We start from the raw sequence: 19,632 nt of genomic DNA on the forward strand, positions 1-19,632 counted from the left end.
GGTCATTTGTATAGTATATGTTAACACATTATAAATTAAATACCTACTACAATAATATACTATTATATCAATATTAATATATTAAAATATTAATACTAATAATTAGTACTACTATAATTATTATATCAATACCTACTACAACCTAGTATTAGTTAATAGTTTTAGTAATACATTTCTATCAGTAAATACCTTTCAAAATCTATTAAATGTATTTTTAACAAGACGTACCTAGTCATTTAGTAATTTTTTCACTATATACATTTATAAAAGTTCATGTAGTACCTATGATAAATTTATAAAAAGATACACAAAGATTGTATCACTTAATATATTATATTAAGTGATACAATCTTTGTTCACATTTTCTATTCTTTTTCTTATTACACTGTAAATAATATTGTCACCCGTTCAAAAGTAATTTCCTGTAAGTAAAATTACATAAATTATTTTATTGTCATAAGCAATTATTTTAGAATTAAGAGTTTTCAAATATTCTTTGTGGTTAATTCAAAATAAAAATAAAATCGGTGTGAAATCTCCTCCTTTTTTTGAAGTCGGTTAAAAACAAAGCACTCAATGACAACAATACAATAAACAGCACAACCAACATCCGAGAAGGAGGAGGAGCGAGGCAGAATGAGAAAATAAAGTTGATAGACACTAATATTTTCGAAGATAGATATTTGAATTTAAGAACGCAATATATTTTTGTTTACTTCAATATATTTTTGTTTGTTCAGCCAATTGCCGTATATTTTAATACGGTAATTAAAATAGCTGCCGTATAAATCGTATTTTTAATGCCTATAAATACTTAAATGTGTGATTTCTTAATAAAAAAAGGTTTCTTTTAATAGAAAGGATTTTTGGTTAAAGCAAAGAATTTTTTTAAAAGATTTAGCGCCATATAAGACTGAAAATACACAAACTAGTGCTTTTTTGCTGTTGGTATACTGCCTTTTCAAAAATTGAGTTGGCAACACTGAACATTATCGTCCGATAGCTCACGGGCATATCGGTGTCGGCTCCGATATCCGATATCGGATCGGACAATGTGAAAGACAGGTACATATTTCATACATTTTACTTCCCTCCGATATCGGATATCGGCTATCGGCTTCCGATATCCGATATCGGATCGGATAATGTGAAAACGCTCTTAAACGATAGCTCACGTGCTAGTGGCAAAGTTGGGTGGGTTGCTTGTTATGGGTGTACACATAGAGTTTTAAGAATTCATCTTTTTGAAAAAAAAAATGCGTCAGGAATTTTTTAATTATTTTTTACGTACTCAGCATATTCAAAACTATAACCTCCTTTGAGCTTAGTATACCAACAGTGGGACACCCTGTATAGGTCAGCTGGCTATATCTTGGTGGAAAAACCGTCAGCTGATACGGGAGGCTACAACCGCTCTTCCCCCCAACCGAGCTCCAGCTGATCTTTTGAAGTGAAACTTCTTTCGGGGTTGGAAAAAAAAATTAGTGTAACATTTTTTCGTTACGCGTGACATTTTTCCGTTACGCGCCATCTTTTTCTTATCTCTACCAAAGAGGATATAATCACTATAATTGTACGTGATCTCTACCACGCGTGATTCGACGTATTACCAGGGGCGTAGCTACCGCCGTATCTGCCGTATCAATTATACGGGGCCCCCGCGCCAAGGGGGCCCCCAACGTGCGCTTTTGTGAGAAATCTTTACCCCTTCCTAAGGGCCCCCAAACAAATTTTTATACGGGGCCCCGCCAAGGCACGCTACGCTTCTGCGTATTACTGTAAAGTTGCATATAGTATTTTTTTTTAAATAAGGTCATAAAAAAGTTTCACTTCTCGCACACATTTTATTTTTTTTAGACCTACAATTTACAATAATACTAATAGTTAATACCTTATTAGGTACGTACTAGGTATCAACTAAGGTATCAACCGTTAACCTTAACAGCGTAAAAAAAGATATGGGCCACGCGATAGAAAGAGACAAAACTTGTAGGTGAATAAAATTATAGATATGTACATAATTTTGTGCAAGTTAAAAACCACTGTATTGAGTGTATCGCGTAGTAGTAAGCATAAAGTAACTTATATATCGGTAGAAAGGCTCGCATTTAAGATATATAATTTTCTTGCCGAGTAATTCGTCTGTCACCTGTACTATTAGCTATTAGCTATTATTGGCATATTATATTTACCTTGCTATTAACTATTATATATTTTTAAATGACAATGAGCAGAGTTGGGTGAGTAGGGGCAATCACGATAGTGTAGAGGGCCTAAATGTACACAGTATGATCGGCCGTCATTGTAGATGTTTTTTCATAATCGCCGTAATGGCGGCAAACATCGACGATCATTTGTTGGTCCAACGCCGCCTATTGTGTAAAGGTCCCGGCATACGGCATCACGTTTTACGTACTGACGTGGTACCAATGACTAAGGAATCCTATATTGTGTGAATGCTTAGATCATTAAGTAATGTGATTCCTTATTCATTGCGTGGTACTGACATTTCGCTTGTGACATTCAAAATAGGGCGTATTCAGAAAGAAAGCTTGAAACTTATAAGCGCTTATAAGCGCTTATCGGCGCTTATAAGCGCTGGTAACCCGCGCAGGAAAATATATGAACATGCGCTTATAAGCGCTTATCGGCGCCGACAAGTTTGTTGAAACTTGTTGGAACTTGTCGGCGCCGATCAGCGCTTATAAGCGCATGTTCATATATTTTCCTGCGCAGGTTACCAGCGCTTATAAGCGCCGATAAGCGCTTATAAGCGCTTATAAGTTTCAAGCTTTCTTTCTGAATACGCCCTTAGGTAATATAATTATTACCTAATTATTATACCTCTGGTAATAATCTGTGGTGACATTCGACACTTGGTGACTTGACACTGTCACTAAGTGTCAAGTTGACAGTTGACGTCAGACGTACCTTACCACTTGTCACTTGATGACTTGACAGAAAGGTTGAAGCTCCCCTGAGGGCTGAGTATTTACCACGTATTTACATACTCTGGTATTTACAATGTATTTACGTTCTGTGGGCTGAAGGCAGCAGGCAGCAAAGGATTCATGATATTTGATAGATTTATATTCATCAGAGCGAGAGACAATTTGCAAAGAACATAAAAAGAATATCACAATTATTATTCACAATACAAATGGCCACACAATTATTAGTGGCAATCAGCTAAAACAATAGCTGTTAATCTATGGCTAAAACATTGAACTTTGATACCAAGATAAGTGTAGTAGTAAATTGATTTATATTATCAGTATATTTTTAATTTTCATTTTCAAAACGAAACGATAAGTATAAGAAGAAAATGTTAAATTCAAATAAAGTATTGAACAAAATGCCACAAATATTTTCTAATGCAACAAGTGCAAAATCTTTCCATAGTTCTAGATTAAAGGGAAAAGTGGCTATTGTTACAGCATCAACTGAGGGGTAAGCATATGAACAATTTATATAGCTTTGAACTTCATAGGTACTAGAAGTTCAGACAGGTGATAGTTTGAAATGAGAAATTTTTCAAACTCAAATATTTATTTATTCAATTAGATTTCTTCTAATTGAATGAAGTAAGTACTTTTGAATCGTCATTACATATTTTTAACAATATTTATCACTGATTCAAAATCAGTATCTATGGAGAAGAACTGGCAAGAAACTCCATAGTTGATCCCATGGCCCATTTAACTCCCAAGCAATCTCATTTCTTCTACTCTTTTGGATTTGCATGCAAATGCCACACGTCATTACTGAAATTGGTATAATTAATGAGATAATATTGTAGAATTGGGTATGCCATTGCACAACGTCTCGGAAATGAAGGTGCTTCAGTTGTTATTAGCAGTAGAAAAGAGGCAAATGTGAAGAAAGCAGCAGAAAATCTACGAAAGGATGGTATTCAAGTAGAAGGAGTTGTTTGTCATGTGGGAAATGAAGAACAGAGAAAAAAATTATTTGACGTGGTATGTGTTATTAAGACTTTAGTACTTATATTGATAAATAATTATTGAATACATAATATATTGTATATTATTTGTTACATACTATATCATTTTATTTTACTATAGTTAATTTTGTATACATACTCTACTAATCATAAGTATATCGAAATTTATTCATATAGACAAACTATTTACCCTGTTGTAGGCTAAGAGCAAATTTGGTGGTATTGATATATTGGTATCAAATGCAGCTGTAAATCCAGCTGTTTCTCCAACCTTAGAGGTAAGACTTAAGATTTTCCAAGCAAGACCAAGTTTTTTTCATATAACTTGTGTACATTAATTGAACCATTTTTTTATCTTTTTCAGACTGATGAGAAAGTTTGGGACAAAATATTTGAAATAAATGTCAAATGCTCTTGGTTATTGGCCAAGGAGGTTTATCCAGAATTGATTAAAAGAGGTGGAGGCAGTATAGTGTTCATATCTTCTATAGCTGGTTTTCAACCCATGGAGGTTATTATTATGAGTACTTACATAATTATTTAAGATTAGATATTAGGCCGCGTTTCCATCTGCAAGAAATGTCCGACAGTCTGTCTGACAGCAACTTGCAAGTCTACTTGTAGGTGGAAATGCGGAATTCGACTTGCAAGCTGCTGTCAGACAGACTGTTGGACATCTTGCGGAAGTTTTCTGGCAGGCGGCCTTATACAATAAAACCACCATGACATGATGTCATACATGTGGATCTTTGTACATTATTTATTGCAAACAAAATACTTATAATTTTTTTTTATATTTTCAGCCTTTAGGTCCTTATAGTGTTAGTAAAACTGCACTTTTGGGTCTAACAAAAGCAATCGCCAATGAGGTGGCCAGAGAAAATATTCGAGTAAATTGTGTTGCACCTGGAATTGTAGCTACCAAATTTGCATCTGCAGTAAGTTAAAGTTATACAAATAAACAATATATTACATCTATACTAATATTATAAAGAGGAAAGGTTGGAAAGAAAGAAAAAAGAAAGAAAGATCATTTATTTGACTCCACAATAATAACAAACACAATTGACACAGAATACAATACTTTATTAAAATTAAAACAACACAACATGAAACAAAACAATACAATTATAATAAATGAAAGAGTAAAATAAAATAAAATGAAGCCGAAAAGTGGAGCCAAGTCAGGTAGCCACTCAGCATAATTTGCAATATAGTTGCAACGCTGATTTTCAGTGGCCCCTCTCTGAAGCGATTGGAGCGGCAGTACGTTCATAGAAAGATATTATATATATTATATACATATATAAATATATTTACATATAATAAGCTTATTGAATAAAATACATAATTATAATAATTTAACTTAATATTAATGGATAAATGTTAAGGTTTAAATAAAAATAATAATACGTAATAATATAGATAGATAGATAGGATACCTACATAATGTGTAAAACCTAATGACAGTGAATAACCATCACACAACTAAGGTTGGAACTCAAACTCCTGCAATAAGTGTTTTTTATATTTATGTTTGAAGGCGTTTAATGTATTTGAGTTTATTATTGGTGGTGGGAGATTGTTCCAACACTTAGTTGCGGCATATTTAAAACTTCCTCTAAATGCAGCTGTGAAACTCCTTTGTATGTATGTATGGTTTTCACGCATAAACTACTGGACCGATTTTGATGAAATTTGGCACAGATAATCTTTAGACCCTGAGAAAGATCATAGGCTACCTTTTATTGCAAAATATGTACCACGGGCGAAGCCGGGGCAGACTGCTAGTATTATATTATATCATTCATCAGCTACATTGAAGTGAGACAATGTTTTCATTGTTCATTAACTTAAATAATGAAACCTAAGTCCCAGAGGAAAGTTATTTGCTCCATATATCATACAACATGATTAACACAATGCAGGGGAATTACTTTGACATTTATTTATTTTTAGATAACATCAACAGATGTGGGGAAGGAAAAATCACTTTCTATTGTTCCAATGAACAGATTTGGAAAGACACATGAAATTGCTGGTGCCGTTGCATACTTAGTGTCAGATGATGCTGCATATATGACTGGTGAAACTCTTGTGGTAGCGGGTGGAACACATGCAAGACTTTAATATGTATAAAAATATGTCATACTTGTACATAGATTCTTTATCACTTGGTGTGAAAAGTTTCATGATGTTAATATTATATTCAATGTTATGGTGTTGAAATATTTATAATATATAAAAAATAATCAATTACTGTAAAAAAAAAATGAAATCTATCTATAAATGACAGAAATACTAAGATTGAAGTTGTATTTTAAATTTTTGTACTGCATATCTGTTACCTGTAATGCTAGGCGTCCACTAGGCGGATCGGGCCGGGCCGCATCGCAACGCAAAAATACGCCGGCCTATGTTTTGTATGAAACATCGTCCATTAGCGACGGATCGGGTCGGGGCGGACCGCAACGCATTGGCGGATATCGCTTCGCAGGCGGATTTCTGCCGGCGGTGCGCTGCGGCCCGGCCCGCCCCGACCCGTCTAGTGGACGCAGGCAGGCGGATGTGAGCGGCGAGCGTCTGTTAGATAAAATCCCGCCGCGCCCCGTACAGGTGGACGCAGGAGCAAACAGCGCGTCCATTAGAGACGGCCCGTTGCGATGCGACCCGCCCCGATCCGTCTCTAATGGACGCCTAGCATCATGTCACACCATTTGATCTATATGAATTTGACTTTCTTTAATATTTTGAGATATTTCATTGATGTCTCTCTTTTTACTTAAATATAATTTATTCATAACACATAAATGAATATAAGTATAAATGTTGGACTTATATATGTAAAAAAAAAACAGTATAGGGATACTGATATCATGAATTAATAAAAGTAGGAACTATGATCCAATTTAATTTTGTTTATAAAAAATTATAAACTAGTATTTTGTGGCAAAGCATTCCAAATGTGTAGATAAAGTTTAGCCTGTAGTTATAATGAAAGTATGTAATATGTATATTGTTAAAGTTATGTATTGAAATAAATAATTTTGAAATTACAATTTTATTGTATTGGATCCCATAAAATAGGTAATTAATTAATTAGTCCATTGAATGAGTCCCTCCAAGGGGGGTCTAGAGTGCGTGAGTTAGTAACGTAAGATGTTTCTTCGGAAACATGTCAAGAGTCCCTAGGTAATAAACATACTAAAACCCCGGGCCACTAGGAGCCCCGGAGTGGGGGGAGGGGGGAAATGGGTCCATTTTTTCATTTTTCGCTTAAATCTCAAAAACGGTACATGTTAGAGAAAAACTTTCAAGGAAAAGTTGAAAGGCCATAAAATTATCTACAAGTTGTACCTGAATCATTTTTTCCTATATCCTACCGTTTCTGAGTTATACGCAGTAAAACATGATTTTGGCTCAAACAATTTCCACATCAATCGATCAAAAAATATTTCATTCTTCCAAAAAACTCAAATGTGCAACTTTTGACCAGTACTGATAGATTGCTCTTAATTAGGTCTATAATTGGTAAAATAAACACATTCCTCCATGGAAGCCTTTAGGAGGAATCGATTGTCAAAATATTATATTAGGGCAGTTTGAGTTACTCAACTTGATCTTTTTATTTTTTTCTTCCAAAAAACTCAAAAGTGCAACTTGTGGCCGGTACAGATAGATTGTTCATAATTAAGTCTATCATTGCTAAAAATACCAGATTCCACCACGGAGGCGTTTACGGGGAATTGAATTTTATCAGGGTAGTTACGATACATGAACTTTTTATTTTTTTTCTTCCAAAAAGCTCAAAAGTGCAACTTGTGACCGGTACAGATAGATTGCTCATAATAAGGTCTATCATTGATAAAAATACCAGATTCCACCATGGAGGCGTTTACGGGGAATTGAATTTTATTAGGGTAGTTAGTTAAAAAGTTCATGTATCGTAACTACCCTAATATATTTCAATTCCCCGTAAACGCCTCCATGGTGGAATCTGATATTTTTATCAATGATAGACCTAATTATGAGCAATCTATCGGTACCGGTCACAAGTTGCACTTTTGAGTTTTTTTGGAAGAAAAAAAATAAAAAGTTCAAGTATCGTATCTACCCTAATAAAATTCAATTCCCCGTAAACGCCTCCGTGGTGGAATCTAGTATTTTTATCAATGATAGACCCAATTATGAGCAATCTATCTGTACCGGTCACAAGTTGCACTTTTGAGTTTTTTGGAAGAAAAAAATAAAAAGATCAAGTTCAGTAACTCAAACTACCCTAATATAGTATTTTGACAATCCATTCCTCCTAAAGGCTTCCATGGAGGAATGTGTTTATTTTACCAATTATAGACCTAATTAAGAGCAATCTAACAGTACTAGTCACAAGTTGCACTTTTGAGTTTTTTGGAAGAAAAAAATAAAAAGATCAAGTTCAGTAACACAAACTACCCTAATATAGTATTTTGACAATCGATTCCTCCTAAAGGCTTCCATGGAGGAATGTGTTTATTTTATCAATTATAGACCTAATTAAGAGCAATCTATCAGTATCGGTCACAAGTTGCACTTTTGAGTTTTTTTGGAGAAAAAAAATAAAAAGTTCAAGTATCGTAACTACCCTAATAAAATTCAATTCCCCGTAAACGCCTCCCAGGTGGAATCTGGTATTATTATCAATGATAGACCCAATTATGAGCAATCTATCTGTACCGGTCACAAGTTGCACTTGAGTTTTTTGGAAGAAAGAAATATTTTTTGATCGATTGATGTGGAAATTGTTTGAGCCAAAATCATGTTTTACTGCGTATAACTCAGAAACGGTACGATGTAGGAAAAAATGATTCAGGTACAACTTGTAGATAATTTTATGGCCTTTCAACTTTTCCTTGAAATTTTTTCTCTAACATGTACCGTTTTTGAGATTTAAGCGAAAAATAAAAAAATGGACCCATTTCCCCCCTCCCCCCACTCCGGGGCTCCTCCTAGTGGCCCGGGGTTTTAGTATGTTTATTACCTAGGGACTCTTGACATGTTTTCGAAGAAACATCTTACGTTACTAACTCACGCACTCTAGAACTTTTTATTCAATGGACTAAATGGTTTTAGTTCAATTTATTTTTGAGGTCCATTTACGAATTATTTTTCTAACAATTTGATCATATGAATTAAGGTGTTGCCCCCGCGAAAAAATTTTCATGGTACATACAAACTTCCATCCCTTACTTTATTCAGTTGGTGTTACCCTTGTTGCCCTTATCAAAATCCTTTTATTACAAAGTTTTCCAAATTTCAGCCCAATTGTCCACTGGACAATGTCCAGTGAATTGTATTTATAGAAAATCAATAAGTCAAACAGTCAATCACCATTGTGTTTTATATATTAATTATTAAGGTTTTAAGGTAAAATTTCATGGTTTAGGTTTTTATAAATAAAAGTGGTTTTTGATATTGGTGGATTTTTTATTTAGTCATCATCATCATCAGAGTCTAATAAATCTGTTTTGCGAATGTCGATTGTTTTTAATACATTACTTGAAGGTCCTGATAGTCCTTCTTCTTTCATACTCTGAACCAAGTTATTTATAACTATTTTATTATCTACTCTATTTGGTACACTACATAACTTTGAACTTAGTTCTTTTTCAATTTCTTGACATATTTCATCATTATCATCATCATCTTCACTAGCTTCACTTAATTCTATCTCAACATTTGACGTTGCTATATTTAATAATTTTTCAACACACATAGTAAACTGTTCGGCATCAAAATCTATCTTATTATCTTCAACATCTTCTCCTATTCTTTCGATCCCTTCAAAATCTGAAGATTTTTTTAAGAAATTGGTCAAAGCAGAAGTAATATTCTGAGCAGAATCCAAATCTCCATTATTAATTGTTTTACATTTACCATATTTACTGATCAATATATTGTTTAATTCATCTGGACTTATGTTTAACCAGTCATCATCATCTTCATACAATTTTGAGTCATCACATTGTATAAGAGCTTCTTTGGTTTCTTCAAATAATTTATCAGATTTTAAGTGAGATATTTCGTTAAAAATATGTGTGTTCAAAGGACATTCCATACTACAAAAATATGATTTAGCTTTTTCTAAGAGCATTTTATAATCCTTAGATCCCTCTATGTTATCTTTAAAGTATCCTGTCTTAGATAAATTGGATATATATTTCTTGTATTCTGATGAAGAAAATATATCTTTAACATATTGATTCATGATGACATAATACCCACAAGTTAATTTAAAACCAAGCTGAGCCTTTTTGTCTGTTTCTGGAATATTATGTGTTACATTCTTTATAAGTTTAGTATGCATAAGCATCGCATATAAGTATTTAGTTAATTGAATTTGTGTTGATACACAATTTGTATATTCAATATTTCTGCAATTTTTAGCTTCTAATGCATCAAGATTGCAGTAACTATTGACAATAGCTGATATTATTGATGGTCTTAATTTTAAAATTGCAGCAATCTCCACAGGTAAGCTAACAATTGCCATGTGCATGTTGTCTTTTATCTTTTGTGGATACTCTGTAAGTTTTCTTTTAATTGCATTCTGTATTTCAATACAAGCGCATGTTTTTTCAGAATTATGAAAAACCAGTTTAACTGCATCACAGATTTCAAGTGAATTTTCCAAATCTACCAATTCTGGAGTAATGATATGAATATCATTTTGATAAATTAAAACCTAAAAAGGAAGAGAATATTGTAAGGGCAATCTAATTTCTTATGTAATTATTTGAGATGGACAAATACATACCCTATTTTCTGCATTATCAGGATTTAACCAAGGAGGTAAGTATTCTGCAGCCTCAATAAGTAGAAAAGAGCCATCACTGTCTTCTGCGTGAACTATTAAATCGCTGAACATTCTTGTTAACTCAAAAATTAAATAAACAATAAACCATTCATCTTCAATATTATCACCAAAACATGTAACACTAATCAAGTTTGGTATAATTCCTGTAAAAAAAGAGGACACAATAAATATTACATTTGTTTGATTTAAGAATCAAAAATAGAAACATATTTCTAGAATTCGCATGATTTAACAGTCATACCATCATTTTCACATTTATGCAGAGGAATGTTGACTCTAAATTCATCTCTATTCCATATATATCCCTGAGATATTGAATGAATTGCCCTATTAATAGATTCACATAATTGTTCTAGATCCGTAGATTTAGAAAGGCAATAAAAGCGACAATGTATTGTATCGTCAAATTTTAATCCCCTATTGTTCTCGGACATTATTTTGAACGCATAGATATCGTGTTTATTTACAAATATGTAAACTTTTTTGACACATGTACTTGTAACTATGTTTTTACAGATAAAACGTTAAAAATGAGCCTTAGACCACCTTTTAAAACTAATTACAAAATCTTATTTTATACTTTACGTGCTCTCGGTATTTATTATAAGTTATAACCTATAGCTCGACTTTACGTAGTAACTAATACTTAATCTGTGGCTCGACTCTCGACTCTCGAGGATATTTTGGCATCTGGATTTTGTCTCCCTCTACGGGATTTTAATTATTTGAATGACATTGTCAGAAAAGCAGTGCTGCCATCACTTGCCACCTTGATTTTCTAAAAGGGGCAACTCTGATCTTAATAAAGATAGAAAATTCACATACTTATCCTGTGTACTTATAAGTGGATATATTTTTGTCATAAAATTACTCCGACTCGGTTGACTAAATTTTATTGGCCAATGATAATGCATAATGCATGGTTTCATTAAAGATAATTTATATTATGGTGCATTTAGATATTCGTGTGATTAGCATGTGTGGATAACGAACATGCATAGTCCACCTGTGTATTGTCGAGCCAATTTAATAGGCAACATTTGACGTCTATCAATTTTATCTTCGAAGAGAGGTAACCTGCTTAAAATCATCGATTAAAGTGAATTAATCGATACGGATTTGAAACATTTGTCAATCGAATTTATTGATTTATGATAATTTTTATTCACAAGTAATCAATGCATTCGATTCTAGATGTCAGATTTCGATTTTTAGAGTAACGTCTCTGGTATTTAAAAAGAAAAAAGGTTTATTGACACAAAATTGTAGTGACGTCAGTTCTTCAATTCAGAAATTGTTTATTATGTTTAAAATGGTTTATCAGTAAAATGAAATCTTAAAATTACTTGTATCGGTCATTGTTATTATAAACATGTAGTCGTAATTGAAAAAAGTCAAGCAAATGTGCAGTTCTAACAAAACGAAATATCATGTTATTCTATGTCGTCGTTACTAGGTTACGTTCTTGAATTTTGTTGAACTGTCAAATGTTGCCTATTAAAATGGCTCTACTATAGTCCACTCACTTTTGGTCAAGTTATATTCACGTAGGTAATCGAATTGAGCACGATTTTTTTGGACTCACCACTCCTCAGAGGAATATAGGTTTATTGCTCTGAGCACCACTCACCTCGTGCGCGGTGCGGCATACGGCTGTCATGATGACATTATTGATTATTGACAGCGTCATCGTCATATCACAAGTTATTATAGTTTGGTTATGTACTGAAAATAAGTAAATTTAGGTATTTTTTTAAAAAATGCTAAAAAAAGAGTAGAAATCATATCACACGATTAATATTCTAAATATTTCATCGCATTTGAACAAGAAAAACATTTGTATACAAAGCAGTTAGTATATATTGTGATAAAATGTAAGATGAAATTCCTAAAATTATTAATTATAAACTATCGATAAAAAAATTGACTCAAATAACAAATTGCATGAGTATAGCGAATATAGTGTTGTTAAATAAGATTTACACACATTTATTATTTTGTGGAAATTGTGTTACGACAAATTATACCTAGAAGATATGACTTGAAACAATTTTCTACAGTACGTAGGCATTTATTCTTATTGTAACGAGACATAAATATTACGAAAAAATGGCCCTGAGCATAAGAAGACTCTTTTATAAATATGCGAAATGTCTTATAATAACTGTTCTTATAATATTCTTTGCCCAGATTCTTATATCACTAAATTACTTCCCATCAGTACATGACAATTTGCTGAAACGAAATGGATTTATATCATCTCACAGAAGCGATTTAGGTGATGTTTCTGCTAGAAAACTTGTGCCAGGTATAAATGATGATGAAGATTTCTCTATTAAAAATAGCAACCAAAATAAAGCTATATTGCATTTAAGAAAAGAAGAATTGGATTTTACTCCTATGTGTGAAATAAAAAGCCGTGAGGCGATTTCTGCCATTCATAGAGCTAAAACTCAATACTGTAAACAGCTCATTGTAAATAAAACTTGTCTCATACAAAGTGGAAGTTTTTACCCGAAGGAATTGTCAAATTATTGTCTTTCAAATACAAAGAAATATGGTAGATATCTAGGGTGTTACTTAGATGAGAAGAAATTAAGATTGTTATCAAGCTTTTATGGTAATTATGCTACTCAAAATTCACCAAAATTTTGTTTGGATATTTGTGTACAAGCAGGATTTCCCTATGCTGGAGTTCAATATGGGTAAGTCTCTTTAAATTGCAATTATTTATGTATACTTAGATTAGCTGCACTGAAGTCTTCTCGCAATCTGTCAAATATTAAAAACAAAATATTTGTAAAGTTTCATTTTCTAAGATCAAAGATAAATAGGTAAAAACATATAGATGCTTTTAGTGGTGTTTGTCTAATACTCATTTCCAATATTGTACAATATTATTAAATTGCCAATGTACCTTTTGTTTTTGTATCATGTCATTGATTATAATTATCTATATTTAATCTTCTTTTACAGAACTGAATGCTTTTGTGGTGAAAATATTCCACCTCAAAATGCAAAAATATCTGAAAAATCATGTGATATGAAATGTCCCGGAGATTCTTCTGTTGTGTGTGGTGGATATTTTACAATGAATATTTATGAAACAGGTTTAGAAAGTAAGTATATTATTAATCAATTACATATTTTAAACTTTTTTCTTCACTTAAGTTAATCACTGGGAGACCTTTTAAGAATGATAGAGAGTCATAATACATTAAGTACTTTACTACCACTTGTAAGTTGTCCAACCTAGTTTAGTTGAGAATTCATAGTTCAGGTAGAGGGAGCATATTCCAATCCTATGATTTTATGTATGGGATTCCATATTATCTTCTTATATATAAAAATGAATCGCAAAATGTGTTGGTAAGCGCATAACTCGAGAACGGCTGAACCGATTTCGATAATTCTTTTTTTATTATATTCCTTGAAGTACGAGGATGGTTCTTATGTAGAGAAAACGTAAACATGTACCACGGGCGAAGCCGGGGCGGACCGCTAGTATGTTATAATTATTAATCCAAAATATGTTTCCTCTACCTGAACATTTAAATTCACCTGCACTCAGTTGGACAGCTACCAAGTGGCATTCTAGAGCTGAATGCGTTTATTTAACGATCCTATTTCTTTCTTAAAAGATTTCCTGTGCTTTATTTGAACCATCAAGATTTTTTTATATGGGCTTGTATAAAGTATCTATATTATTAGTATAGTTAAGTTATTACTTACTAGCGGTCCGCCCCGGCTTCGCCCGTGGTACAAAAAACACATCTTTTCTCTACATTAAAACCATCCTCGTACTTCAAGGAATATAATAAAAAAAGAATTATCGAAATCGGTTCAGCCGTTCTCGAGTTATGCGCTTACCAACACATTTTGCGATTCATTTTTATATATAAGAAAGAAGATAAGAAGATTAGTAGTATTTTTGAAGTTGTTTTTATAATATGAATACACTTTTTTTTCAGAGTTTTTACCAAATACACCAACTGTCAAAAATGAAGAATCACAACCAATAAGGATAATTTTTTTATTGACCTTGAATGGAAGAGCATTGCGCCAAGTATATAGATTAATCAATGCTTTATATAAAACAAGTCATTACTTTTATATACACATAGATAAAGTAAGTATAATTACAATCTAATAAAGATAATGTGTTGAACATGATATATTTTTATAATTCTTAATCAATATCAAACACATTGCGGCACTTTTATCTTGAAAACTTTGTTCTTTTAGTTTGAAGCAATCTTACTTCTTTGTCTTTTTCTCTTTTAATATTAAGTGCATCATAAGCAAGCTATAGAATGCGTGTCACTAAATATTATTACCTGAAACAATATGCGTCAAATAAGTGTGAAAATTGATTTTATCACTATGTTTCGTCCACAGTCGATATAAGATAAAAAAATATTCACAAATAAAAATACTTATACAGGGTGTCCCACTGTTGGTATACTAAGCTCAAAGGAGGTTATAGTTTTGCATACGCTGAGTACGTAAAAATTACTTATAAAATTCCAGACGCATTTTTTTTTTCAAAAAGATGTATTCTTAAAACTCTATGTGTACACCCATAACAAGCAACCCGCCCAACTTTGCCACCAGCACGTGAGCTATCGTTTAAGATTATGTTTTTATAGACAAAATGCTCACATTAGAGAAGCGGTATATGCCGGCTGCGCGAAGCTAGAGAAGAAAACATGGATTTTCAGGAAAATTTTACAAAAAAATTTTTTGACGTAATTTTGTTGTTTAAGTATTTTTTACGTGATCAGTGTATTCTAAACTACAAGTCCCTTCGCGCTTAGTATACCAATAGTGGGACACCCTGTATAATTTCATATTTCTAGAACTATTTCAAGAACTATTTTAATTATGCTTATATTTATGCTTTAATGCTGATTACCGCCAATTTGAATATCACTAAATCCAGTAACCTACCATAAACCCTTAATCAAAACAATTTTTTTTCAGAGACAAGACTACTTACATAGAAAGTTATTATCTTTAGAAAAGAAGTTTCCAAATATTAAATTGGCTCCTATACGATATTCAACTATATGGGGTGGAGCTTCATTGCTTCAAATGCTGTTAACCTGTATGATGGACTTTTTTAAATTAGGATGGGAATGGGACTATGTTATTAATTTAAGTGAAAGTGACTTTCCGATAAAATCGTTAGAAGAGCTGGAAAAATTTCTTTCAGAAAACAAGGGTCTTAATTTTGTAAAGTCTCATGGTCGTGAAGTGCAGCGTTTTATTAAAAAGCAAGGCCTAGATAAGACATTTGTTGAATGTGAAACACATATGTGGCGAATTGGTGAACGAAAATTACCACACGGTATAACTATTGATGGTGGTAGCGACTGGGTAGCCCTGTCGCCAGAATTTGTTTCTTACGTCGTTAAGGAAAAAGATGCACTTTTAAATGGGTTAGATATCATTTTTCAACACACGTTACTTCCTGCTGAATCATTTTTTCACACAGCCCTAAGGAACTCAAAGTATTGTAATACTTATGTTGACAATAATTTGCATGTTACTAATTGGAAGAGAAAATTGGGTTGTAAATGCCAGTACAAGCATGTCGTCGATTGGTGTGGATGTTCACCTAATGATTTCCGAATAGATGACTGGCCAAAAATTCAAAATACCCAAAATAGACAACTATTTTTTGCCAGGAAATTTGAACCCATTATAAATCAAGAAATAATAACAAGAGTAGAACAATTTATAGGATTTAATGACCATTACTTAATACATAATATAGAAGCTTATTGGCAAAGCATTTATGATACTGAAGATTTGACAGCAAGCACAGATGACACCATTCTATCTCATGCCGGTAGTATAATACGCCATAATTTAAAAATATTAGCAACCGAAGACTGTAAAATTGAACTTGGAATTATAACATCAGTACATTTATATAAATATGCAGATATGTATAAAGGAAACCTTATTTTACACAAGGCAATCTTAAACAATGGATTAGAAGTTTCAATAGAAACATGGTACAAACCTAAACATCACCTAGAATTTAATTTTGAAAGTCCATTGATTGATTATATTAAAATATTTAAAGTAAGTTCTGATTATGATCAAAAAGAAATGAGTTTTAGGAATTTAGGAAATATTCTAGGTCCTTTTTCGGATCCAGTGTTATTATATCAATTTTCTACAAACAAGCCAAGTGGAAATTTAACAGTGCTTTGGTTAGATCCTGCGGGAATACTGGCCGACATAAATATTATTTATAGAGACGAAACAAACTTAACAAATTTTATTAAACCTACCATACGACACCCACTTTTACCTGGAATTTGGAAAGTAGGTTTGTTTGATCAATCTAATTTAATAGCTGTAACAAAATTTTTGATTACTCCACTGGAATTTTTCTCGGGTAAAGAAGTCACCCATCAAGAAACAAGCTTAATTCATAGTGGTTCACAAAATTCATATAGAAATTTAACCAATGTTAAACCACCCAAATTTTTACCCAGTAAAGAAGACACATTGCTGTTGGAAGAATTATCTAATTCTAATATTAAACGAATAAGTGATGACTTACGAGAGTGGATTGATAATTTAAGTTACGAATTTTATAGTATCCTAGGGTCATGTGTATCATTTCTTGATGAGAATATCAAGGAGACATATATTTGTGGGAAATACAAATTTGAACTATGTGAATTAACTGAATGGAGCTCCTTGTCACCCGACCCCAAAGGCTCTATTGGAAAGTTAGATGTCAAGTCTGGACGATTAAAGAGAACGTGACACAAGATATATTTTAACAGTAAATGATAAACAAGTCAGAAATTTGAGAAATATACCAATTTACCTTGTATCTTTTAAGCAATCGTTGTTCTAGTAAGTAGATGTATTGAATACGGAAGACTGATTTTAATGTAAATACCTAGTTAAACTATCCTTATTTTGTCAAAAATCTTGGGATTAACATGTAATATACCTCTATTGTTGTTTTGACTATTATCTATCTCTCATAGCCTGTATCATGAATAAATTGTGTTCAAATTTTTTTAAGCACTAAGTATTTTATGTAGCATATTGTAATATTATATTTGTCACAAAAAATGTAAAGTACCCTTAGTTCTATGCTTACAAGAAACGATTTGTCTCTTCAGACACACTAGTCATTAGCGCATAAATAAGAATCAATCACATTGACTTGTTATCTTGCTCACAGTAAAAATGGAATTATTTTATGAAAATCCATATTATAAATACAGATTTCGTTTGGAATTAAGTATTCTAGTTGCTATTGAAGTACCTTCATATTGATAGAATATATTTATTTTTATATCACATTTTATTTTAATACCCAATTTACTTCCATATAATACATACTTATATTTACTAAAAGTTCATTCACTGCTAAATCTTTAAATACAGTTTTGCCAGAGTGGAAATTAATCTGTACCAATAATAAAATAGGAGTGTACCATTTCACTTAATTCGTGAGTAATATTTGTCTTCATTCATACCATCATAACAATCAATAGCCCATAAGTTTACTTCCGTTTCCATGACCCCGAATACATACAAAAAACTCCATGCAAATACTTTACTGTCGTTGAATATAACCCACGTTATTCGACTAAAAAAGGACACAATAGATCCTTTTAAAAATTTACTTAATTTGAGAAAAACATGTTGTGGTATTTATACGATGTAAACACTAAATACCTAGTCATTTTTACAATTATTATTCTGCCTGTTTGTTCCGGCTAATCTCAGGAACGGCTGGACGGTTTTCACTGACAGCTACTGTTTTAAGGAGTAACCTAGGCTATTTTTTATACCGATATTCTCACAGGTATATTAAGATTAAAAGGAAAAACTTATTCACTCGCGCATGTGAAACCGCGGGGCGGATTGCTGCAATAAGGAATATGCATGAAACTCGAATTAGCTCTTATTGAGCTACAACTTGACGTACATAAACTTATTTTATAATTACTTAATGATCTAAGTTTTATAATTATGTTAAACGAATTTCTTCCTTATTTTTTTGCTCCTAGCTCCTATACTATAAGAGCTAGCGCGCACGAGCAACTTTGTCTCCGCAACTATTTTGTCTCTCCCATCAATTTGTATGGGGAGTTGCGTCGATCGCGGGGTCTTCCACGCAGGCCTTCACAGGCCTCGGGGTAACTGTTCGGGGCGACGGCCCCTTTCAGTGGTGGCAACGCCGCCTGCAACTACAGGCGGGGCACTGGGTGGGACCTAATGGTCCGAGGTGTCGTGTCCGGGAGGTGTCCTGCTGCAGTGCGATCGAGCCCGCGTGTTATCGCGGGCGATCTGCTAGCTGCTGCAGGGAGGAATGTCCGTGGGTGAAGCCACCCGCCACTTAGCGAGGTCGAGCCCGCCGGCAAGGTGCCGGGGGGCGCCCATCAGCCAGCGGCGAGGAAGCGGTCGTGTCCTAGGAGACTAGGTCACGTGGTAGGCCTCTTATGTCCGGCGGTCTCCGATGGTATGGCGCGATGCCCTGCAAATGCTGGGATCGCGCTCCGTCGGCGCGCGCGAACATAGAGGAACTCAGGCGACGAACGAAGTCGTCCAGGCTCTCCATGCGCAGGTCCCTGGAGATGACCTGATTCCATACGAAGCGTGGTGCTCCGGAGATGGTGCGGAGCGCTAGCGACTGCTGCGCTCGCAGCGACTTGCGGTCCGTCTCATTGGTCAGCGCGAACCACGCAGGGGCCGCATAGGTGAGTCGCGTGCGAACGTAGGCTTTGTAAATGCACAGCTTCGTACGGAGAGGCAGGTGAGACGCCAGCATGGG

At 33.5% G+C, this 19,632-nt stretch overlaps 3 protein-coding genes across 4 annotated transcripts; 2 read left to right on the plus strand and 1 right to left on the minus strand.

Moving 5' to 3' along the window:
• Positions 1-2,958: 2,958 nt before the first annotated feature.
• On the plus strand, positions 2,959-7,020 carry Dhrs4 (Dehydrogenase/reductase 4). Its single transcript, XM_090107968.1, has 6 exons — positions 2,959-3,450; positions 3,800-3,977; positions 4,162-4,239; positions 4,326-4,472; positions 4,765-4,899; positions 5,921-7,020. Exons 1-6 carry the CDS (start codon positions 3,326-3,328, stop codon positions 6,089-6,091), a joined length of 834 nt encoding a protein of 277 aa, XP_089964094.1. The 5' UTR covers positions 2,959-3,325; the 3' UTR covers positions 6,092-7,020.
• A 2,389-nt stretch (positions 7,021-9,409) lies between these two features.
• Positions 9,410-11,436, minus strand: ecd (ecdysoneless cell cycle regulator). Of its 2 annotated transcripts, none has more exons than XM_090108011.1 (3): positions 11,056-11,436; positions 10,755-10,957; positions 9,410-10,682 (listed from the first exon to the last, which is right to left on the minus strand). In XM_090108011.1, the coding sequence occupies exons 1-3, from the start codon at positions 11,246-11,248 to the stop codon at positions 9,429-9,431; spliced, it is 1,650 nt and encodes a 549-aa protein (XP_089964137.1). In that variant the 5' UTR covers positions 11,249-11,436; the 3' UTR covers positions 9,410-9,428. The 2 variants fall into 2 exon arrangements, with proteins under 2 accessions (XP_089964137.1, XP_089964138.1); XM_090108012.1 differs by having other exon boundaries at positions 11,400-11,431.
• A 1,078-nt stretch (positions 11,437-12,514) lies between these two features.
• On the plus strand, positions 12,515-18,152 carry oxt (Xylosyltransferase oxt). Its single transcript, XM_090107892.1, has 4 exons — positions 12,515-13,519; positions 13,791-13,933; positions 14,786-14,943; positions 15,798-18,152. The coding sequence occupies exons 1-4, from the start codon at positions 12,924-12,926 to the stop codon at positions 17,601-17,603; spliced, it is 2,703 nt and encodes a 900-aa protein (XP_089964018.1). The 5' UTR covers positions 12,515-12,923; the 3' UTR covers positions 17,604-18,152.
• The last annotated feature ends 1,480 nt before the right edge of the window (positions 18,153-19,632 follow it).

Source organism: Colias eurytheme, chromosome 12 (genome assembly GCF_061535395.1).
Source record: "Colias eurytheme isolate Ceu_HAF_F1 chromosome 12, ilColEury1 Martin Lab GWU primary, whole genome shotgun sequence".
Taxonomy (NCBI): Eukaryota; Metazoa; Arthropoda; class Insecta; order Lepidoptera; family Pieridae; genus Colias; species Colias eurytheme.